The 25273-nt window shown below is 41.9% G+C and overlaps 1 protein-coding gene across 1 annotated transcript in view; it reads left to right on the top strand.

Moving 5' to 3' along the window:
- The first annotated feature begins 1228 nt into the window (after positions 1–1228).
- The window catches only part of LOC126412413 (calumenin), a 28089-nt gene continuing 4044 nt past the window's right edge, over positions 1229–25273 (top strand). Inside the window, exons 1-3 of the mRNA XM_050082001.1 lie at positions 1229–1367; positions 4151–4266; positions 4346–4473. Of these exons, the coding sequence (XP_049937958.1) occupies positions 4153–4266; positions 4346–4473 (242 nt within the window). The 5' untranslated portion in view covers positions 1229–1367; positions 4151–4152. The remainder of the gene's footprint in view (positions 1368–4150; positions 4267–4345; positions 4474–25273) is intronic.

Below are 25273 nucleotides of genomic sequence, written 5' to 3'. Positions count from 1 at the left end.
TCATTCCTACCTATGTAGGTTGGGCGCAGCAAAATATTTTCGCATTCGGAAGAGAAAGTTGGTGACTGAAATTTCGTAAATAGATCTCGCCACGACGAAAAACGTTTTTGTTTTAATGACTTCCATCCCAACTCGCGTATCATATCTGCCACACTCTCTCCCCTACTACGTGATAATACAAAACGAGCTGCCCTTTTTTGCACCCTTTCGATGTCCTCCGTCAGTCCCACCTGGTAAGGATCCCACACCGCACAGCAATATTCTAACAGAGAACGATCGAGTGTAGTGTAAGCTGTCTCTTTAGTGGATTTGTTGCATCTTCTAAGTGTCCTGCCAATGAAACGCAACCTTTGGCTCGCCTTCCCCACAATATTATCTATGTGGTCTTTCCAACTGAAGTTGTTCGTAATTTTAAGACCCAGGTACTTAGTTGAATTGACAGCCTTGAGAATTGTACTATTTATCGAGTAATCGAATTCCAACGGATTTCTTTTGGAACTCATGTGGATCACCTCACACTTTTCGTTATTTAGCGTCAACTGCCACCTGCCACACCATACAGCAATCTTTTCTAAATCGCTTTCCAACTGATACTGGTCTTCGGATGACCTTAATAGACGGTAAATTACTGCATCATCAGCGAACAACCTAAGAGAACTGCTCAGATTGTCACCCAGGTAATTTATATAGATCAGGAACAGCAGAGGTCCCAGGACGCTTCCCTGGAACCATATATCTTATTAAAAAATGAAGATATACGTGCACACAATACAAGGCAAAAATCTGACCTTCATATGAAACAGGTGAGAACATCATTGTGCCAAGAAGGCACACTACATACTGGGATAAAGATTTTCAATAACCTACCTAAGCATATTAAATAAATAGGTAAACTCTGTAGTTCTAAGGCTGAAGTAAAGGCATATTTAATTGATCATTGCTTTTACAGTCTGACAGAATATATAAAAGCCAAACAACAAAAATAAAGATGCATTATTAATATTCTACCTTGTATGTAGCCTGTAATGTTTGTTGTATGTATGAATCTTTGCTAAATTACTTCAATATCTAGTCCTTAGTATTGCAATACAAATTGTATTTTATCTTGTAAATACCTAACCATGTCCAACATCCTTGTATATATTCTATACATATGGGATTTGAAGGACTAAATAAATAAATAAATACTATAGACCACAGTCTAACATTAGACTGTGCTATAGACTGTGACGAAGAAGTTTCGAACACCGCTGTTGGCTACCCTGCAAGCTGAGTTGGAACTTGACAGTAAAACAAGTGAACGTGGAGAATTCGCGCGGTGGGTTTTGTGAATTTATGAGTTGGAAATATTTATATTATTATTGAAGGTACGTTTCAGAAAATAAAGCAACGTATTCTTTTGTCATTGTCTTACTCTGGAAATCCGTAAATATTAAAGACTTCGTGTATTTAAATTCACTGCTCTTGGAAAGTCGAGCCATTAGGCGTAAAAGTTTTCGTTGTGTCATATAATGTTCAGAGGATAAAGATTTTACGTATTTATGTGTCTCAGTGACACTTTTAAAGTACCTTATGTAGTGAAAGTCTTAATTACCAACTGCTGTCCACATCACGGAAGCAGGATACTAAATTGATTAAGAGCTGCGAAACGTTGCCGTTCTTGGTTTTTCTGACAGTTTTTGTACCCAAAACATTTCATGTTGACGCGGAGACAATTCAGACAGCGAAGTATTTTCTGACGTTTCCTTCACTGATGTGAAAAGCCTACCGAGTGCTCAGTATTCAGCGACTTGCCTATGGACAGGGTGTTGACCAGAATAAAATACCATTTGGTACTGACTTCAACCAAAAGTTCTCCGATGCATGCCATGCTAGAAAATGCCCTGGGTCTCGTTCCGCAAGCCCCATCCTTCATTGCCGCTCTCACTCTTCGGTACTCTGTTTCAGTAATTTCAGCGACATTTTCTTAAATGTAAGAACAATTGTGCAATACGGAACTGACTTGGTGCATAAGGTTACGGTAACAATTGTTGATTTCTCTTTATGTACATAATACCCATAAAAACTCACATATGTTTCATTTTCTGTGCTTAGTTTTCTGTTAAGCCGTTGTTGTCATGATAGGGATGTGTCCAGTTTTGTATATTTCCGCCATTGTCCCTTCATTCCTGTGTGGTATTCTCTCCACACATTATAATGTTACAGGTTGCTTTGTCTTTTCCCCATGATTCTTAAATCTATCTTCCAATGTCATCTGTATCAGGCATTTTTAACAGCTTGATACTGTGTCGATAAATAGATGGGCTTGAGCTGGGAATTTTCTTATTAACCCCCTCAGATGCATAAAAACTTTAATGTATTGTACTAAAATGGGAAAGTAGGAGTTTTGATCAGAAATGCAGATGTAACTGGAATACTCAAATGTATTATGTCCATTTTACTGGCTTTGCCAACTCACACTAGACTTCTTCATTCCAGCCTGACATAGTCATCTGGCTATGATACAGTTCAGTCTGGATTGCAGGCTTATAAAGGAACATATATATACTTCTAGTGTAGTACATGATCCAAAATATTCTTCCACCCAATGGATCACGATCTTCACTAGATCTGTTTGGGTCTAGTAAACAGCGCTATCTAAGCCACAAACCACAATAAATAAATGGCATACTATAAACAAAATGCAGTACTGACATTTATCACTAAACATACAAACAAAAACAGGCCAGGCAACATTTATGTATCGTATATCAAACTTAAAAGGATTCATCAGTTGCTCACATTGTCCATGAGACCCAGTTTCTCTGTATAGTTTATCAATTCTGTTGTGTACTGTGATCCTTTCAATTTCGTATTCCACATAGGCACCAGCATTAGTAACACATTTTTCCAGTCTGAGTGCATCATTCGTGACAGACCGTTGCAACATATCATTTGGTACCTGCGCATGCTCTTACCTGATGACTGCTTCTGAAGTGGCCAAGTCAGGCAGTTTTCTGGCATATACTTACAACTAACCCCAGAGGAAAAAATTGAGTGGTGTCATTCGACTTCTCGGTGGCCACTCATTTCCACGATGTCCAATACCTGGAAAAGCATTGTCAAGCCATTCTCATGAAATCACTGCAAACAGGTGAGGTGCCCCATTGTACTGATTAGAGCATCATCGTGAATACCACACTACAGTCAATGAAGGACATGCTGCAGTTTTTCAGTCATAACTTCAGGACTGTAGTTACTTAGACTGCAGTAATGGCAGTTATGGCAATTTATGAACCCACCCATATGGAACACTGCTTTGTCTGACCGCAACATCTGGTTTGTCTTCCATCAGTTGTAATGTGGATTCAGCAAACTCCATTAACATCAGTCTTCAAGTGACAATGCTTGGACAAAGTGCGATTTCCACTGTCTCCAGTCAGTCAACCACCTGAACCATATGTTAAACTAGTTTCCCCTCTGATATTGTCTCAGGGACTTTGTTCATATGCTGCAGCATTGCTGGTTTTACCCTCTTCAGTGAAAACTCTCTTTGGGGGTCCATCACCTCTTTGGTGAATAACTGAACCTGTACGCAACAAATTCGCACGCAGTCTCTCTATTGTTTTCACATCCAGAGTTGTGTGTCTCTTCTCTCCCACCTCCACCATCGTTGCACCATTAGAGGTGACTGCCTCCACCCTAACTGCAGTATGGGCATGATCAGAAATTTCTAATCTCTGTGCCATCTTCACTTAATTCGTGGTTAGAACTGCAACAAACAACAGATGTGTAACAATTACATAATGACATACAACAGAGCATAATGTATGGTACAGTGATTGATCTTACATTGCTTGTGATGGAATAGTAGTGAAATAAAATCAGGGATATGATAATGGATCTCCTTGCACATGCTGTTGAATTGCACCATGGTACAAAGCCAGTGTCAAACTGCGGGTCCTGCTATAACTGACTGGGTAAGTCAGTTCATAGATCAGAGGAAGGTCAAGATTTACCACCTCCAAATCAGCACTTGTGTTGTTGTCTGATTTAGATACTATATAAAACTCTAATTGTGTTCTTGTTAATCAGTCCCTTTTTTTCTGTTAGCATGTTATAACGTTGAGAAGATTTATTTAAATTTGAATTATTTTTGTCTTTTCCCCAGAAATGACGTGTGTTGGTAAGATGTACCGTTCAGCATTTCTACTTCTGGTTATCAGTGTAGCTCTGGCCATTCCAAAACCAGAAGACAAAGAAAAAAAAGACAGAGTCTTGAACAATGTAAGTTATATTCACATATAATTTATGAGAATAATATATGTATCTTAATTTCACTAAATGGAAAACTTCCTTTTATTAGGATCTGAGTGATCAGGAACATTACCAGAATGCAGAGCATAATACCCAGTATGACCATGAAGCATTCTTGGGAGAAGAGGCAAAGACATTTGATCAGCTGTCACCTGAAGAAAGCAAAAGGAGATTGGGGTATGGAGCTTCCAGTTCTGGAACTAAGATTAACTACATGATCATTAACACAAACAATATGTAAAACTCGGATACTCTACTGCATGTACTGATTCTGGAACTGGTTTCTTGGTTTCTGTTGTCTTCGTCTGGTAAATTTTGATAACTGGCTACACTGTAGATTAAGGCTATTGATGGTCAGAACACTACCAGAACACAAAATGGAAAAAAAAAACAAAAAAAAAAAAAAGAAAACTGTGGGACACATTTGATAGGTCATAGTAAGAGACTAGATCAGGGGAAGTGGCAACGTGTAGCAGAGCGGTGTTGGCAGAGTTCAGTGTGAGATATGAAAGGAAAGTAAGGTGTGTGTGTGTGTGTGTGTGTGTGTGTGTGTGTGTGTGTGTGTGTGTGTGTGTGTGTGTGTGTGTGTGTGTCCCACAAGAAAGCAGCCGTGATGTACAAAACTACCATCCAATATTCTTGACATCCATTCATTTTATAATCATAGAATGTATTCTGAGTTCAAATGTAATGACTTAATTTGAACAGAATGACCTCCTCCAAGCTAACCAGACAATACTAATAGTAACATCAGCCCTTTTGCAGATGATATAGTTATATATAAGAAAGTGCGCTCAGAAAAAAGCTGCACAAATATTGAGACTGATCTTGCATAGATTGGCAACTTGCTGAAAATTTTCAATAATGTAAAACAGTGTGTTTCACAAAACTAAAAAAAAAGGTAGTATTCTGTGACTAAAATATGAATAAGTCACAGTTGACATCACTCAGCTCAAATACCTAGGTTAACAATTTGTAGGGATATGACCCGGAACAATTGCATAGCCTCATCGTAGGTAAAATGTGGTAGATTTCAATCAATTGGTGGACAGTTAGGAGAATGCAATCAATCTGCAAAGGAGATTCCTTACAAAACACTTTTGCACCGTGTCCTAGAATATTGCCAAGTATGTGGGGTCAGTGCCAGCATCTAACTGAGAATGTTGAACATGTACATGGCAGCACAAATGTTCACAGGTTTGTTTGACCCATGGGAGAGTGTCAAGGAGGTGCTGAAAGAAATCAACTGGCAGACTCTTGAAGATACATGCAAAATGTTCCATGAAAGCCTACTCAGTTTCCAGAACCAACCTAAATTGATGATTTCTGGAATATTGTTAAACCTACCTATTGCTTCCATAGAAACTGTGAAGACAAGAGTAATGTGATTACTGTGGTAACAAAGGTGTTTATGTAATTATCCTTCCCACACTCCATACGTGAATAGGATAAGAAAAAGTCCTAATAATTTGTACACAACAAGCCAAAAACTGTTACATCTTATTCTTGAAAACTCAGGTTTTTAATTTCAAACAAAATCATATAGTGAAAACTCGAATGAGGAACATCAACAATGTAAGGAAAGGAAATATTGCTACGGGGAAGGGTAAGGGATAACAGTGTATGGGTTGGGAGAGAGAAGTGTGCTGTCTGGCAGTGTGGGCTGGGGCTAGACTGCCAACAGGCATAGTGTTGGGAGGTGTGGAGGGAGAGGAGGAACGCAGTGAAAAAGGAGAGAAGGGAGGAAAGATGGGCGGCTGTGTAGGCAGAGAGTGGTGCACACAGAGGGTGGAAGATGAGAACAGTGATAGGACAGACAGAATAGGTGATAGGACAGAGGGGTGGAAACTGTTAGGTTTAGGGAGTGGGGACGTATGTTACCATAGGATGAGGCCGGATAATTTTGGAAGCGGAGATTGTGTTATAAGGATAACTCCCATCATCACAGTACAGTTAAGCTGGTGGTGGAGGGCAGGATCCAGATGGCTCAAGTAGTGAAGCAACCATTGAAATCAAGCATGTTATGTTCAGCTGCATGTTGTGGCGCAGGATTATCTACTTTGCTCTTGGTCACAGTTGGGCAGTGGTTGTTCGTCCTGGTGGACAGCTGATTGGTAGTCATATCAATATAAGAAGTTGTGCAGTGACTGCAGCAGAGCTGGTATATGACATTGCTGCTTTCATACATGACATGGCCTGTGATGGGATAGGATAAGCCTGTCACAGGACTGGAATAGGAAGTGGTGGATGGGCAAGTCTTGCATGTGAGTCTTCCACAGGGATATGATACAAGTGGCAGGGGGTTGGGATTGTGAGTGGCATAGAGGTGAACTAGGATGTTGTGGGGGTTAGGTGAGCAACGGAACATTACTTTTGGAAGGATGGGAATGATCTTGAGTAGTAGTGACTGTCTGTGAAGACCTTGTTCAGACCCTCAGCATACTGGGCAAGGGAGTTCTTGTTACTGCAGATATAATACCATTCCTGGATAACTGGGCTGTATGAGAGGGGTTTTTTTGTTGTAGAAGGGATGACAGCTGTCAAAATTCAGGCACTATTGATGGTTGATGGGTTTAATGTGGATAGAGGTGTGAATGGAACCAGCAGAGAGGAGATGCTAAATGTATGTTGGCAAACTTGAGTTTGGAGAACCAGATGAAGTGGATGGCAAAAAAGATGTTGAGACTGTGAAGGAAAGAAGGGTGTTTTGGCCCTTAGTCCAAACCATGAAGATATCAGCATGAATCCTGAATCAGGATTCCTGATCCAGATTAGGAGTTTGGTGTCTTTGGATGCTAGGAATATCTCTAGATGACCTATAAACAGGTTTGCATAGGAAGGTGTAATGAAGGTGCACATGGCTGTGCCACGGTGTATACCTTCCCGTCAACGGAGAAGCAGTTATGAGTTTGACTAATGTTAGTAAGGCATAAAAGGAATGAGGTGGTGGGTTTGGAGTCTGAAGGATCTTGGGAAAGGTAATGTTCAATAACAATAAGACCATGGACATGAGGGATGTGGGTGTGTAGAGCGATGGTGTCAACAGTGACGAGTAGAGATCCGGAGCTGAAGGGGTGGGGATGGTGGAGAGTTGGTGAAGGTGGTGGTTGGTATCTTTGATGTGGAAGTCTACATTACGGGCGCTTGGTTTGAGGTGTTGGTCAGTGAGAGCTGAAAATCTGTCAGTGGTGGCACAATAACGAGCCACAATGGAATGTCAAGGATTGTTGGGTTTGTGAATTTGGGGAGTGGCCTGAGGATTTAAGCAGGAATTGAAGGTTATGTTGGACTTCTGGTATGGGACCATTCTGGCAGAGTTTATAGATGGATGAGTCAGGCATTCTGCAAGGTGGTCACTGTGATTCATAACATCAGTGGTGGAACCTTTGTCTGTAGGTAACCTGATTATGTCAGGGTTTGTTTTGAGGTTGTGTATGGCTGGTCTTTCTTCTGCTTAAAGGTTGTTGTTCTGAGGAAGGGACCTGGGAAAAGATGGTGAGGCCAAATTGGAGGATGACTATCAGTTGGTTAGGTGGGAGGGGGAGAGGATTATATTTGGATGGTGATATGGACTGCTAGAGGCAGGGTTCAATATTGGGATTAATTTGGCTTTGGCTGGAGGACTGGAAGCAAAGAAATGTTTCCATTGCAAGGATCAGGAGGGGGAGGAGGAGGAGGAGAGTAGGCCTTTGACAGGTCCAGCATGGTTAAATTTGGATGCAGTGTTGAAGGTGAGGCTTTTGGATAGGACCGATACTTCTATGGGGCAGAGGGTTTTGGTGGAAAGCTTAAAAACAGTGTTACAGAAAAGTTTCAGCTCTGGTTTGGTGTAGTGTTGGTAGGGAGTTTAGGGGGATGTGGCAAGTTGAAAAAGTCAGCAAGGGAGGGTTTGGGTGCTGTTGGGGGTTGATGAGGAGGGACACTGTGGGTAGGATAATGATGGCCTGTGCCGGCAGCTGCATGTCAGGAAGTTGGATAACTTATGGATGTGGTGTCTGGAATGATCCTCCAGGTGCTGAAGAGCAAGGCATTCAGTTTCAGAGATTTGATATATGGCTCAGGGATTGCACAATAGCAGTATCTTGTGGAGGGGGCAAAGGTGATTCTGGGGTGCCTGTGCCATGGAGATGTGTCTTTACAGTGCCAGGTCAATCGGAAAATGTGAAGGTCATTGCGGGAAGAAGGGTTGAGTGCAAAGAAAGAAACTTTTTATGGTTAGGTCATTGGGGGAGGGGGGATTCCATGGCTTAGGCAGCATTTAAGAAACAGAATGTGGGACTGGGTCTTAGTTTGGGAAAGGGATACTTTTCTGAACTGATGCAGAAAGATGGAGCAGGAGTCCATTGTTGCAGGGGTGCCATAGGGGAAATGGGAATGACGTGGAAGTGGGCAAACAAGGTGTTGGATGGTTGTGAGGGGAGCTGGATCAGGGAAAGGATGTGTAAAAGTATATAAAGACATTCAAAGACACACAAAAATATGCACAGAAATGTAAAACATACAGAAACATGGGAGAAAAGGAATGGATGATTTATAGGATTATTTGTGTGTTGCAATAAGGGAAGAGAGGGGCAGGGGGATTGATTAGAGAGAGAGTTAAAAGTTCATGTGGTGCAGGTAGGTGTGAAAAATAAAATGCTAAAGTACATAAGGATGAGGGAGGAAGTGGGATCAATATGAATAAAAATAAGTATCGTTGGGAAGAATTTCGGTTATCGGTTCAATAACCTACACAGATGATCATTGATACAGTGTGGCTCAGAAGTTTGTGTGGTGTGGAAAGCGGTGAAAGAAGAGAAAGAACACACACTGATAAGAGTAATGCTATAGAAAATAGTAACAGAGAAAAACATCAGAGGGTTGTGGGATGGAAGAAAAGCCATCGGGCAAAATCAAACATTGGAAACTCCAGGTTGGAATATCAACAATGTAAGGAAAAGGTAGATTGCTATTTACCGTAAAGATGACACATTAGGTTGTAGACTTTGTAATTTGAGCCACAGCACATTTCTTCAAATTCTTTCTGACATTCTAGCAATGTGTGTTTCACATGTTTAATTTCTGTGGCAAAAGGATTCTGAATCCACTCTGATTATTTCTAAGTGTTGGTAGAAAATACTTCTAAAAATGATTTTCCAGACATAACAAGGGATCAGTTACATGCGCACCTAACAAAATCAGATTTAATGTTCGTTTGTTTGGCCATCAACCCCAGAAAGCAGAAAAATGTTATTGTGTGTGTGTGTGTGTGTGTGTGTGTGTGTGTGTGTGTGTGTGTGTGTGTGTGTGTGTGTGTGTAAGAGAGAGAGAGAGAGAGAGAGAGAGAGAGAGAGAGAGAGAGAGAGAGAGAGAGAGAAGGACGGGGGGGGGGGGGGGGGAGGGGGTTGTCAGGGCGAGTTGTAGAATGTGAATGTAACAGCTGTTAGAGACTGGTTGAAAGTTGTAGTGTTCTGCTGATGTTTTGTGAAGAGTTCATGGAAGAGCGAGCAGGAAGGGGTAATTACGATGATAATCCTCTGCTGGAATTTTTCTGTTATTGTATCTATAATTGTACAATCAGTGAGTTGTTTGTCATGCGTACTTGATCATTCAACAGAGTTTTCTGTTGTGCTTTGACTTTTTGTATGTGGTAATTTTCTTGTGGTGTTAAAGGTGTCTTGTACTGTTTGTAATTATTTTCGTGTCTTCTTCTCTGGAGTTTGGCTTGTGATTATGATCTTGTAGGTGCTCTGCAAATGTAGAGTGGTTTGTCCCATACTTCCAGGCTCTCACATGTTTGTATCTGATATCAGACATTTAGCCTGTTTGTGTTGTAATATATATGCCATTAGAGGTGTTACACTTTGATATAAACTTGCTTTCTACTATATGTGTATGTCTCTTGTCAGTTTCCAGGTTTATTTTTGGATAGAATTGTCTGTTGTGTGTGCTGTGCTTGTGCCCTGTCCTTTGAAAATGTTAGTGATTTTATGTGTGAGTTTGTATTTGTATCTCATTGTGTACCATTTTGTCTCTTCTCTTATGTTTTCCTGATTATTCTGTGTAGTTGTTTATGGTACAGAATGTTTGTGATTGTGTTTGGTTCAGTTGTGGTGTTGTCTGTGGTTTTGTGTTTCTTTTAATTTTCTTAGTTAGCTTTGTGACTGTTACTATTGTAACCATTGTTTTTGGCTATCCAGATCATTATGTCAAATTCGTTGTGGTAGTTTTCTTTTTTGAGTTTATGGAGCATGTGTCAGTGCTGCTTGCATTTGTGAGTGTGGGTGCTTCAAGGATTGAGCGGTGATAAGACATTTGCTGTGGGTTTACGGTAAATTTCAAACATGTATGTAGTGTTTTATTTTTTATTGTTATATCCAGAAAGTTAATTTGGTTTCACTTGAGAATATTGTGTTTATATATTTTGTTGACTTCAGTATTTAGTTTATAAATTTTTGTTTGTGGTTCATCTGTTAAGCAGAGGATCTCATCCATATACCTGAATAGTATAATATATTGTATTCATTTGCTGCCATTTTTGTGAAAATTATGCATTCAGTGGGATTTTTAAAAATTCTTGCAAAGGCTCTTGAAACTGGGGATCCCATCGGTAATCCATTTTTTTGTAAGTAAAATTTATTATTAAATTAAGAGTAATTTTGTTTATTAATGCAAATATGTCGTTATTCTATTCATCAGGGAGTTGACTTTGTGTTTTCAAGTTTTTATCTGTGATTATTGTTTCTGGTACTGGTATATTGGTATACATGCTTTCTACATCAGACAAGATACGTATTGCTGCTTGTGGGATTTTTATATCTTTCATTTGTTGTATTAACTGTGTAGTGATTTAATGGTTCTGAAGTCTTGTACTTTGAAGTTTTCAGACAATAATTTTAACATGTGTCTTGCAAGCTTGTAAGTGGAGGATTTTCTGAAATCCATTGTCAGTATCACTGGGATATTTGGTTTGTGGATCTTTGATTGGCTTTGGAGGAGAGGCGCAGCAGGATTATTGTCAGCTTTCTTTTTTCTATATTATTTAGGATGCTGTCCATATTTTTCAGTGTGTTATTTTACGTTTATCTGGAGTCTCTTTTTGGGTCTGATTTTAGTTTGTTATGTTATTTTGACAGATGAATTCTTGTGTTTTTCAGTGTATTGTTCTTTAACTAAAAATACTACTGTGTTCCCCTTATTTGCTTCTGAAATAACAATTTTCATTTTGAAGTTTTTTCCTACGGCTTCTGAGTGTTATGGATTCTGTTTTTGTGTTGTTGTTTTTATGTTGATTATTATATTATGATTTTTTTTACTAGTTCTCTAGTTAATCCAATGTTGACACTGCTGTTTTTATCTCTCAAATTCCCTTCCCCTGTCAATAGACTTTCTGCTTCTATAATTAGATTTTTTTACATAATCCTCATCTATTTTTAATTTATATTATATTTTAATCTTTTCTCTAACAGTTGTCTTTCTTTGCTGTTTTTTGTGTGTCTGTAAGGTTCACTTGAGTTGAATTTGTGTATGTGTTTTTGTTGGTTGTGTTTAGAGTTACTGTGTTGACTGGAATTCTTTGAATTGACTAACCTTTCTCCTATGCACTGTTTCCATTCTTTGTTTTTGTGTGACTTTCGACCTTGCTGACCAGATGGGAGAAAACTGTTGTATTGTTAATGGAGTTTGAAAGTTGCAAATGTGTTCTGTATAACTCGTAATTTAGCTCTTATTTTGTAGAGCAAAGGGATTTGATTTCTAATGAACCGCATTTTTTGGGCAACATTAACTGCTGTTTGAGTGCTGGGTGAATGGTTTCTAATCTTTACATTGATATAAATAGGTACAGTATCATTACATTTGCATATGGTGTTAAATTTTGTGTGTTATATGGTTTTACGAACATTCAGGTGAAGTCTTCTTAATTTATGGTAGAGACTACATGGAAATACCTGGCATAGTCTGAATAACAAGTTTGTTTGCATGGCCATGATCTACAGCAAGCACAAAAGTATTCCTTGTGTGTGTGTGTGTGTGTGTGTGTGTGTGTGTGTGTGTGTGTGTCAAGGTGAGTTGTAGAATGTTGAATGTGCATGTAATAGCTTATTTATTTATACATTTGTCCATAGATCATATTTTGCAATGATATTAGACATGTCATGTTTATAGTTTTATGCAAAATAAAACAAATTTTGTAGAAATTTCTTGTTGACACACAAAAAGATTTTCTTTGTAATAATGCTTTATAGAGAATCAGTACTAACACACAATGATGAAATATATTAATAGCTTACGTAAATTTACGCAACACTCCTGCGTACAAGCAGAGACTACAAAGCTATATGTCTGTGCTATACTGCTGAAAATGCTAATACAGTGACTGTGTAGCAGAAAATGTTTGGACATACACACATAGTGAAAAACATTTAAATCATATCTGCATGCAGCTTTACTGTATGATTAAATGATGATGACGTCCTCTTGGGAAAAATATTCCGGAGGTAAAATAGTCCCCCATTCGGATCTCCGGGCGGGGACTACTCAAGAGGATGTCATTATCAGGAGAAAGAAAGCTGGCGTTCTACAGATTGGAGCATGGAATGTCAGATCCCTTAATCGGGCAGGTAGGTTAGAACATTTAAAAGGGGAAATGGATAGGATAAAGTTAGATATAGTGGGAATTAGTGAAGTTCGGTGGCAGGAGGTACAAGACTTTTGGTCAGGTGAATACAGGGTTATAAATACAAAATCAAATAGGGGTAATGCAGGAGTCTGTTTAATAATGAATAAAAAAATAGGAGTGCGGATAAGCTACTCCAAACAGCATAGTGAACGCATTATTGCGGTCAAGATAGACACGAAGCCCACGCCTACTACAGTAGTACAAGTTTATATGCCAACTAGCTCTGCAGATGACGAAGTAATTGAAGAAATGTATGATGAAATAAAAGAAATTATTCAGATAGTGAAGGGAGACGAAAATTTAATAGTCACGGGTGACTGGAATTTGGTAGTAGGAAAAGGGAGAGAAGGAAACGTAGTAGGTGAATATGGATTGGGGCTAAGAAATGAAAGAGGAAGCCGCCTGATAGAATTTTGCACAGAGCACAACTTAATCATAGCCAACACTTGGTTCAAGAATCATAAAAGAAGGTTGTATACATGGAAGAAGCCTGGAGATACTGACAGGTTGCAGATAGATTACATAATGTTAAGACAGAGATTTAGGAACCAGGTTTTAAATTATAAGACTTTTCCAGGGGCAGATGTGGACTCTGACCACAATCTATTGGTTATGAACTGTAAATTAAAATTGAAGAAACTGTAAAAAGGTGGGAATTTAAGGAGATGGGACCTGGATAAACTGAAAGAACCAGAGGTTGTACAGAGTTTCAGGGAGAGCATAAGGGAACAATTGACAGGAATGGGGGAAAGAAATACAGTAGAAGAAGAATGGGTAGCTTTGAGAGATGAAGTAGTGAAGGCAGCAGAGGATCAAGTAGGTAACAGAAGAAATACTGAATTTAATTGATGAGAGGAGAAAATATAAAAATGCAGTAAATGAAGCAGGCAAAAGGGAATACAAACATCTCAAAAACAAGATCGACAGGAAGTGCAAAATGGCTAAGCAGGGATGGCTAGAGGACAAATGTAAGGATGTAGAGGGTTATCTCACTAGGGGTAAGATAGATACTGCCTACAGGATAATTAAAGAGACCTTTGGAGAACAGAGAACCACTTGTATGAATATCAAGAGCTCAGATGTAAACCCAGTTCTAAGCAAAGAAGGGAAAGCAGAAAGGTGGAGGGAGCATATAGAGGGCCTATACAAGGGCATTGTACTTGGGGACAATATTATGGATATGGAAGAGGATGTAGATGGAGATGAAATGGGAGATACGATACTGCGTGAAGAGTTTGACAGAGCACTGAAAGACCTAAGTCGAAACAAGGCCCTGGGAGTAGACAACATTTCATTAGAACTACTGACGGCCTTGGGAGAGCCAGTCCTGACAAAACTCTACCATCTGGTGAGCAAGATGTATGAGACAGGCAAAATACCCTCAGACTTCAAGAAGAATATAATAATTCCGATCCCAAAGAAAGCAGGTACTGACAGATGTGAAAATTACCGAACAATCAGTTTAATAAGTCACGGATGCAAAATACTAACGCGTATTCTCTACAGACGAATGGAAAAATTGGTAGAAGCTGACCTCGGGGAAGATCAGTTTGGATTCCGTAGAAATGTTGGAACACGTGAGGCAATACTGACCCTACGACTTATCTTAGATTCTGGATTAAGGAAAGGCAAACCTATGTTTCTAGCATTTGTAGACTTAGAGAAAGCTTTTGACAATGTTGACTGGAATACTCTATTTCAAATTCTGAAGGTGGCAGGGGTAAAATACAGGGAGCGAAAGGCTATTTACAATTTGTACAGAAACCAGATGGCAGTTATAAGAGTTGAGGGGCATGAAAGGGAAGCAGTGCTTGGGAAGGGAGTGAGACAGGGTTGTAGCCTGTCCCTGATGTTATTCAATCTGTATATTGAACAAGCAGTGAAGGAAGCAAAAGAAAAATTCGGAGTAGGTATTAAAATCCATGGAGAAGAAATAAAAGCTTTGAGGTTCGCCGATGACATTATAATTCTGTCAGAGACAGCAAACGATTTGGAAGAGCAGTTGAACGGAATGGCCAGTGTCATGAAAGGAGGGTATAAGATGAACATCAACAAAAGCAAAACGAGGATAATGGAATGTAGTCGAATTAAGTCAAGTGATGCTGAGGGAATTACATTAGGAAATGAGACACTTAAAGTAGTAAAGGAGTTTTGCTATTTGGGGAGCGAAATAACTGATGATGGTCGAAGTAGAGAGGATATAAAATGCAGACTGGCAATGGCAAGGAAAGCGTTTCTGAAGAAGAGAAATTTGTTCACATCGAGTATTGATTTAAGTGTAAGGAAGTCATCTCTGAAAGTATTTGTATGGAGTGTAGCCATGTATGGAAGTGAAACATGGACGATAAATAGTTTAGACAAGAAAAGAATAGAAGCTTTTGAAATGTGGTGCTACAGAAGAATCCTGTAGATTAGATGGGTAGATCATATAACTAATGAGGAGGTATTGATTAGGATTGGGGAGAAGAGAAGTTTGTGGCACAACTTAACTAGAAGAAGGGATCGGTTGGTAGGACATGTTCTAAGGCATCAAGGGATCACCAATTTAGTATTGGAGGGCAGTGTGGAGGGTAAAAATCATAGAGGGAGACCAAGAGATGAATACACTAAACAGATTCAGAAGGATGTAGGTTGCAGTAGGTACTGGGAGATGAAGAAGCTTGCACAGGATAGAGTAGCATGGAGAGCTGCATCAAACCAGTCTCAGGACTGAAGACCACAACAACAACATATCTGCAAATGCTTTGTATGTTCTCTTCTGTAATTTCAACACTACACTTCGTTTTCCACTTTCCTTCTTTCAGGAAATTTGGTCCCACACAAAAAAGAAACTGTTTTACTCCATATTCAAGTTTATGTTTCTGCTATGGATGTGCCTGCAGGTATTTCTTACCGTGTACCGATATCCAGAGATGAGATGTGCCTTCAGTTTCTATTTGGAGGTGCTCACTTCCTTTATGCTCTTTATGTTAAGTTACAGTCCATTATAAAATAAGCTTCGTGCATTTATAGGTCCCCTATTTATCATTTTCTAGCTTTTACTGCAGATATTTCTTGTGTTGCAGATATTTCTTGTGTTGTGGTCATGTATATGTCTCAAGGGGATGCAACAATGTTGGAATCACAGATTTATTTCTAGCTTTGTACACCTTTAGTAGGCCGTTGTTTCTGAGAAAATTGTAGGAGAAGTTTTATGTGCCTGTTATGAAACAAGTGAACCTATTTGAAGGGGCCGGTTTTAAGAGGTCATTGTGGTCAAGCAGTTAGTGTTCGCACATTTCAAATGGGTCGTGGAGGAGGCAGTGGTTTGAATCCTACTTCCATGTACTTTTGTTATCAACATTTCTATTATTTAATTTATATGACATTTGAGAGAGAATATAATGAAAAAACACATGTATTCGCATGTAGTTTAATTTGTTTTACATGTCCATATGACAAATATAATCCTGAAACGTGTGATGCGTGGAGCACATCCCAAGTAATTGTACATTACTCTTGTGGTCTGGCACATTGTGACTTAGTATATTACTGATTGTCAATAACATCATTCACATAATTATTTATCGATGTTTGACTTGGGCTTTCCAATCCTGTCCCAAGTCCTTGAAAATTTAGTTACAAAGAGCAAAGAGCCAAATAACATGTGAAATTCACTACTTCATCAAAATTCACATGTTCTTTTTTCATTATATTACCTCTCAAATGTCATATAAATTAAATAATGTGACCAGTAATGAAAAAATATCAATTAAAAAAATCCAGCAGCGTGAGGATTTGAAGTGCCGCCTCCTCCAAGACTAGTTTGCAACGTGTGAATGCTAACTGCTTGATCATGATGACTTCTTACGACTAGCTCCTTTGCTCGGATACATCAGTTACATAATAGATGTGTAATACTTTTCTTGCAATTTTCTCAGAATTCTAAGAGTAGTGCACCTTACTACTTGCACATTGTTGTTTTAATGGCTCGCTAACGGTGTACAAAGTTTGAAGTAAGTCCATGTTCCCAGCGTTGTGGCCTCCTCTTGTCTGTTTAGAGGTGCTGTGTAACTTGGCACAGTTATTATTTCAAATTCTGTGAATTTGTTTTTGTAGGATTTCAATGGTGTTAGTGCAGCTAGGCATCTGATGGCTTTCTTTTGAAGTTTTAAGATTCTCTAAATGTGTGTGTGTACTGCTCCTCCCCATATGGTATACAGTACAGTATGTGCGGGGAGATACATCTATATTTTTATCACAGTTTCTGTGCCCACTGCATAGCACATTCTTTTCAATGAGAATATATTTATACCCCTCTGTGGGTCTGGGAGCTGGAATAGGACCGAGATATTCCTGCCTGTCGTACGAGGCAACTAAAAGGAGTTTCACACGTTTCGGCCTTTATGTGATGGTCCCCTGTAGGGTTTGACCTCCATTGTTCAAAATTTTCCCGAAGAGCGAGCCAATTGGGGAAGGGCGCCTTACAAGGTGTGTCATGTCCATCGTGCATTGAGATCTTTAGCCCACTTTCTCATTGTCGCATTGCAGTCCTGCCCATTCTCCATCTCTTGGGCGAGGACACCTTCATGGGTGCATTTCTGTGTTGACGATGACCATGGACTTCTTTGCACCTGATATCCAGCACGATAGCCAGTCCGTTGTGGTGGGGCCGCCATGTACCCTGTTGGTTGTAGCCCCCTGACCACACAGGGATCGCTCTGCTGATGCCTGCACCATTAACTCCCCACGTATGCCAAGGGGTAGATGCCCATCCACCTGGGGCATTGGGACTCCCGGCAGGTAGCCTTCGCTGCGGCTGGTTGGCGCCTGTGGGGAGGGCCCCTGGTCGGAGTGGATGGCATCAGGGCAGATGACATGCGATGAAGCCTAGTCCATCATCTCTTGCTGGTGGTGAAACACCAGCAGTCTCTAAACGATCACGAGCTCAATTCAGTGCAAAGAAGTATGACCCCAAATCATTCCCCTCCCTGGCCACACCATGTGAGGAATGTCAGGCTAAGGATGGCAGCGGATCTTATTCGCCCCGGTACCTTGTATGTTTGAGAGCTGATGGGGAATGTTTCATGGCGATGAAGCCTCAGTTTTTTGTTGAGCATTTAGAGGACAAGGTTGGGGAGGTGGAAGACTTGTCCAAAATGAGATCTGGGTCAGCCTTGATCAAAACAGCATCCTCTGCCCAGTCATGGGAGTTACTCGATTGTGACAAGCTGTGGGTTGTTTCTGTAACCATCATGTCCCATAAGAGCTTAAATATCGTCCAGGGTATCATTTTTCATAGAGACCTCGTTTTGCAGTCCGACGATGAGCTGCACGCCAATTTCCAGCGACGAGGTGTACATTTGGTCCGGTGTGTCCACCGGGGTCCGAAGGATAATCAGGTTGCCACCGGTGCCTTCATCTTGGCCTTAGAGGGTGATACATTGCCCAAGAAGCTCAAGGTGATGGTCTACCGGTGTGATGTAAAGCCCTATATCCCTCCCTCGATTCGGTGCTTTAAGTGCTAGAAGTTCGGCCATATGTCTTCCTGCTGTACTTCCAGTGTCACATGCCGAGATTGCAGACGGCCATCACATCCCAATACTTCATGTGCCCCACCTCTCACCTGTGTCAATTGTGGAGAGCACCATTTGCCTTGCTCGCCTGACTGCAGGATTCTCCAGAAAGAAAGGAAAATAATGGAGTACAAGACCCTGGACAGAGTGACCTACACCGAGGCTAAGAGAAAATCTGAATGCCTGCATCCTGTGCTTATGACATTGTCTTAAGCTGCTGCTACAACAGTTGTGGCACCATCAGCTCTGCCAACCCAGGTCACCTCTCAGAGCCGGAAGACTACACCTGCCCCCTTGATGGTGGGGGGCATTTCCCTCCCTGTTGCTCCTGCAACACCTACGTAGGGAGCAACAATCCCCTCCCCACCCTCCCCCTCCAACCATCAGGGACATCCGTCCCCACTTCTAAGCCAGAGAAGCATAAGTCTTCTCTCGCTAGGAAGGGGTCCCTTGGGTCACTCCCTTCCCAGGTTTCTTCTAGTGGGACATTCACCAGTGTCTGAAGAGCTCAAAAGCAGCTGGTCATACGGCTTCATGCTCATCTTCAGTCCTGGAGACTGAGCCAGTGAAGTCCTCGCAGCCAGGGAAACCCAAGGAGCAGTGAGAGAAATCCAAAAAGAAAACCACTAAGACCAAGGAAATTGCGGTGGCACCCACACCACCGCTACCTACAAGCTCTGCGGCTGAGGATGGGGTGGAGATTTTGGCGACGCCCTAGATCTCGCCAGACCCTCAAGACACAATGGATATAGATTGCTCAGGCAATAAATCAATGGCAGCAGGTGACTGAGGTGTAAACTGCCTCATTGAATGAATGTTCCGTACCTTCCCAGTCTCACGATGTGATCCTCCAGTGGAATTGCAGTGGTTTTTTCCACTGCCTGGCTGAGCTGTGGCAACTGTTAAGCTTTACACTTGCTATCTGCATTGCCCTCCAGGAAATCTGGTTCCCAGCAGTGCGGACCCCTGCCCTCCGCGGCTATAAGGGATATTACAGGAACTGTAGCGACTATAATAGTGTGTCAGGTGGAGTTTGTGTTTATGTCCTAAACTCGGTCTGTATTGAACATGTGCCCCTTCAAACCCCTCTTGAAGCTGTGGCTGTCAGAATAAGGACGACACAGGAAATAACTGTCTTTAATGTTTATCTTCCTCCAGATGGTGCACTCCCTAAACCTTTCCTACTTCTGGGAGATTTTATTGCCCATAACGTCTTGTGGGGTGATACCATGCTTATTGGCCAAGGCAGAGATGTCTAAACTTAACTGACGCTATTGAACCTCTGCCTCTTAAATACTGGGGCTGCCACATGTTTCAGTGTGACTCATGGTAGTTACTCAGCCATTTGATTTATCAGTTTGCAGCCCAGGACTTCTCCCATATATCCACTGGAGAGCACATGACAACCTGTCACCGCTCCAGTGTCAGGCACACGGACGCCTGCCCAGATGGGCTTTGAACGAGGTGGACTGGGGAACTTTCACCTCTGCTGTCACCGCTGACTCTCCCCCACACAGTAACATCGATGTGATGGCTGAGCAGGTGACTAGCACAGTTGTTTCTGCGGCAGAAAATGCGATCCCTCTCTCGTTAGGGTGCCCAAGGTGTAAGGCAGTCCCTTGGTGGTCGCCGGAAGTTGCTGAAGCAATTAAGGAGTGTCGGCGAGCTCTACAGCGGCATAACCGGCACCCTTTCCTGGAGCACCTCATAGCCTTTAAACGGCTCCGTGCCCGTGCTCACTACCTCATCAAACAATGTGAGAAGAAGTGTCGGGAGAGATACATCTCCACCATTAGGTGCCACACGTCACCTTCCCAAGTCTGGGCAAAGATCAAACGTCTTTTCGGGTACCAGGCCCCAATAGCTGCCCCCGGTGTTACCATAAATGGCGAGTTATGTACCAACGCAAACGCGATTGCCGAGCACTTTGCTCGAGTCTCTGTGTCGGAGAATTATCCCCCAGCCTTTCGCACACTCAGGCGGTGGCTGGAATGGAACGCCCTCTCATTCACCACACGGTGAAGTGAATCATATAACATCCCATTTACAGAGTGGGAGCTCCTCAGTGCCCTTGCACATTGCTCGACACAGCTCCTGGGCCTGATCGCATCCACAGCCAAATGATAAAACATCTCTCATCTGACTACAAGTGACATCTTCTCGTCGTCTTCAACCGGATCTGGTGTGATGGCATCTTTCCATCGCAATGGCGGGAGAGCACCATCATTCCAGTGCTCAAACACGGTAAAAACCCACTTGATGTGGATAGCTATCGGCCCATCAGCCTCACTAAGTTCTCCATAAGCTGCTGGAACGTATGGATATGTCGGCTGTTGGGTTCGGCCCTGGAGTCATGTGACTTGTTGGCTCCATGTCAGGGCGACTTCCGCCAGGGTCGCTCTACCACTGATAATCTTGTGACCATCGAGTCTGCCATCTGAACAGCCTTTTCCAGACAGCAACACCTGATTGCCGCCTTTTTCTGGCTTACATAAAGCATACGACACGACTTGGCGACATTGTATCCTTGCCACATTGTATGAGTGGGGTCTCCAGGGACCACTCCCGATTTTTATCCAAAACTTCCTGCCACTCCGTACTTCCCGTGTCCAAGTTGGTGACTCCCATAGTTCCATCCATATCTAGGAGAATGGAGTCCCGCAGGGCTCTTTATTGAGTGTCTCTATTTTTAGTGGCCATTAACAGTCTAGCAGCAGCAGTCGGGCCCTCCGTCTCACCTACTCTGTATGCAGACGACTTTTTGCATTTCGTACTGCTGCTCCAGTTCTGTTATTGCTGAACGGAGCCTCCTTGGAGCCATCCACAAGGTGCAGTCATGGGCTCTAGCCCACGGCTTCTAGTTTTCAGCCGCAAAATTGTGTGTCGTGCACATTAGTCGGCATCGTACAGTTCATCCAGAACCCACACTTTACCTTAATGATGATTCACTCTCTGTAGTGGAGACACATAAATTCCTAGGACTGGTTTTCAACATTCGATTGACTTGGCTCCCTCATCTTCATCAGCTTAAGCAGAAGTGCTGGTAGTACCTCAATGCCCTCTGTTGCCTGAGCAGCACCAATTGGGGTGCAGATGGCTGCACGCTGCTGCAGCTCTACAGAGCCCTTGTCCAATCCTGAATTGACTATGGGAGTGTGGTTTATGGTTTGGCAGCACCTTCAGCATTGCATTTACTCGATCCTGTGCACCACTGTGGGGTTCAACTGGCGACAGGAGCTTTTAGGACTAGTCTGGTGACCAGCGTAATTGTGCAGGCTGGTCTCCCTCCACTACAGATCAGACGTGTGCAACTGCTCACCAGTTGTGCAGCACACATGCATAGTTCCCCTTCGCATCCGAATAACCATCTGCTTTTCCCGCCCTTGGCAGTCCATCTCCTGCATCTGCGGCCCAGATGGGGGCTAACCATTGCGGTTCGCGTGCGGCCCCTTCTCTCTGAACTGGAGTCCTTCCCTTTACTGCCTCTACTTGCGGTCCGTTCACGTACGCTTTCGTGCTGTACACCTTGGCCGCAGCTTCGTCTGGACCTTTTGCATGGCCCTAAGGACTTCGTTAACCCTGCCTCTCTCCGCTGTCAATTTCTCTTGATTCTTGACATGTTCTGGGGCTCTGAAGTGGTTTACACCAAAGGCTCAATGGCTGAAGGTCACGTAGGCTTTGCATATGTTCATGGAGGACATTTTGAGCAACACTCCTTGCCAGTTGGCTGCAGTGGTTTCACTGCAGAGCTGGCGGCCATATCTCGTGCTCTTGAGTACATCCACTCATGCCCTAGTGAGTCATTTCTCCTGTGTACTGACTTATTGAGCAGCCTACAAGCTATCAACCAGTGCTAGCCTCACCAACCTCTGGTAGCATCCATTCAGGAGTCCATCTATGCCCTGGAACAGTCCCGCTGCTCCGTGGTGTTTGTGTGGACGCCAGGACACGTCGGAATCCCCGGCAACCAATTTGCCGACAGGCTGGCCAAACAGGCGACGCGGAAACCACTTCTGGAGATAGGGATCTCTGAAGCTGACCTGCGTTCTGTCTTATACCACAGGGTTTTCCAGCTTTGGGAGACGGAATGGCATAACAGCATGCATAATAAACTGCGTGTCATTAAGGAGACTATGAATATGTGGAAGACAGAGGGACATGTGCAAAAACTTACATAGAAGTATAAAACCGTTCTCACAGATAAAACGTAAAACTAAAACTGCTGTGGAGGCATTATCGCCCAACACCGAAGGCATAGTGCACGGAAAGTTAGAAGTCTGCTGCAGAGCAGCTAAAAGTGGGCAGTCCAGCAAGAGGTGGACAACCGTCATTTGAGAGCCGCAGCGACACTGAGGTGGGTCCTCGCACCGGAGTAGGTATCCATGCGTTAGCCACATATGGCCAATGCAGAGCCGGCAGAGGACAACTGATTCCCTTCAAGAGGCCCGCATTTCCAAGGGAGTGATGACCTCGTAGTTTGGTCCCTTCTCCCGCCTTTAAACCAACCAACCAACATATTTATATTTATTTTTGAACAAATATCATCAGTGTGGTTTTCTCATGTTATAAATTTGTCTACTTCTATTTCCAGAAACCAATTACAGTCCAGTTCGGTTCCCAATGCTCAGAATAAATTCCTCTGAGCTTTTAGTTATTTGTTTCAAATTTTGAACGCACAGTTTTTTTTACTGTTGATCAGTAAAATATTTTCTCTAATAAACTGTTCCTCCATGTCCAGATTCTCACTGGCTCTCTTTTTCCAAATCTTCCACTGAGTCTCTACATACTAGTAAAGTTGTGTAATTGGCATACATATGAAATTTGTCACTGCAGTCTTAATGGACCTCCCTTTCTAAATCCATGTTGTGCTTTGTTTAAGATGTTTTGTTTCTCAATGAAGTTATAAATCTGTCTTTAATCACTGCTTCTATTATTTTAGACAAAACAGTTCGGATTGTTGTAGGTATACAGTTACCTGGATTTCCTTTCTTCCCTCCTTTAAATAGTGCCACTACCTTGCTCCTTTTTAAACATTTTGGGAATATGCCTTTCTTCATTACTAAATTTATCAGGAATGTCAGAGGATTTGCAAGAGCCACTTACCCACTTTCTCCATGACCCCTCTGAGGATGGATTGTGGCTTCACATCAAATTCCTTTTTATATATGTGTGGTGTCATGCGGTTCTCTTCATGAAATGTTTTGTCCTCCTAGAGTTAAGTACTGAAATTGGAAATTAGCATTTGTGTTGGTTTTGGTGGCCTTTGGCACTACCTCCATGCTGTCCAGTGCCCCCCTCCCTTTTTCTTATGTTTCGTCTGCTCTTTTGTGCCATTTTGTTCACTCTTTCTTTGTGTCTTCTCTTTGTGGCATTTTCCCTGCTGTGTCATGATCATGGTTTTGTGTGAGGATCCAGATGGGTCAGCGGTGGTGCTGTCGCCCTGTTGTGTGTAGAGTGCCTCTGGAGCATCCCATGCGCTTAGCCCTCCCTCCTCCCCCTCCCCCCGTCCCTCTTGTTCTTTGCTCTTCCTGCCACCACAGTGTTCCCTATAGCTCTATGTTTGCTTGTTTTCCTTTCCCATTGACTGGACTGTGCTGTAGGTGTTGTTCCTCTCTTAATTTCTATCAACTTGAACTTTGGGACCAGTGACCTCACTGTTTGGTCACCCTGCCCCCTTCTCCTCTAATCAATTGACCAACCTCAGCATAACAATCCCTGACATATGCCAACAGCTTGAAAAGTTTGTTGTCTGTCAGTTCATCTACCTGAATTTCAAATTTTTAACCTCCTTTAATTCTTGCTCTAAGTTTCACACACGAGCCGGTGCTAATTTCCAAGATACATCTACTTACTTTATCATTTGACACCGGAACTTTGTTTTAATTTATTTGCGAATATTTGGTCCAGAATAATTTCTTTCATCCTTACTTTAATTGTCAACAGTAAACCTTTGCCTGTAGTATCAAGTGATAAAGTAAGAGGCTTCATAGACTGCTTTTAGGAGTTTCTTATTGACCAGTGAATGGTATCTTTCACTTTTTGCGTGTCAAGGCACAATTCCTGCACTTTTATCTATCTTGTCATACCTATTGTTGCTGGATTGTCCTTCTGCTGTAGAAAGTATCGCTTCAGTATTGTCTGTTGTCTTAGTCTTTGAGAAACCAATGTTAGGATACTTGGGATTATTTTTGGCTCTGAAATAATGCCAGCCAATAACTTGACCCAGTTCACTCGCTTGTTTCTTACTTTGGATATAGCATTCTATAAGTAATGCATTAAACTTATAACCAGATAAACATGGTGTCCAAAACTATGAAACTTGCTAGATCACTGAACACAGCGCATCACAAACTGTTACTAGCCATTCACACAATGTTGCCATAAACGTCGACACAGCTAGACCATGAACATGGTTGATGCAATCAGAAGGGAGTTCATCATACACCAATGATCACACATTGGCCAAATTATAGGGAACAGAGTGGGGCCATATGTCACAACAAACAAATCTTAACTTCTGTTGTTATTGATGATGGTGATTGAAATAAAGTGTGAAAATATGTAACCAAGTGGTAAAAGCTTTTCACCTTCTACTGCTCAACAAACAGTATTAACACCTTTGTTGAAAGTGAAGGATAAGATAAAAAAATTAAGGAAACAGCTTTTTCTGTATTATTATGTGATCGCCAGATTTAAGCTTCTGATTGCTGATAACAGCATTGTCTCAGGATGCAGAAAAAAAAAAAAAATGAAAATGGTTTGC

The sequence above is a fragment of the Schistocerca serialis genome, chromosome 7 (genome assembly GCF_023864345.2).
Source record: "Schistocerca serialis cubense isolate TAMUIC-IGC-003099 chromosome 7, iqSchSeri2.2, whole genome shotgun sequence".
NCBI lineage: Eukaryota > Metazoa > Arthropoda > Insecta > Orthoptera > Acrididae > Schistocerca > Schistocerca serialis.
Note: the sequence above shows the minus strand (reverse complement) of the source record. Positions and strands in the feature narration are given on the sequence as shown.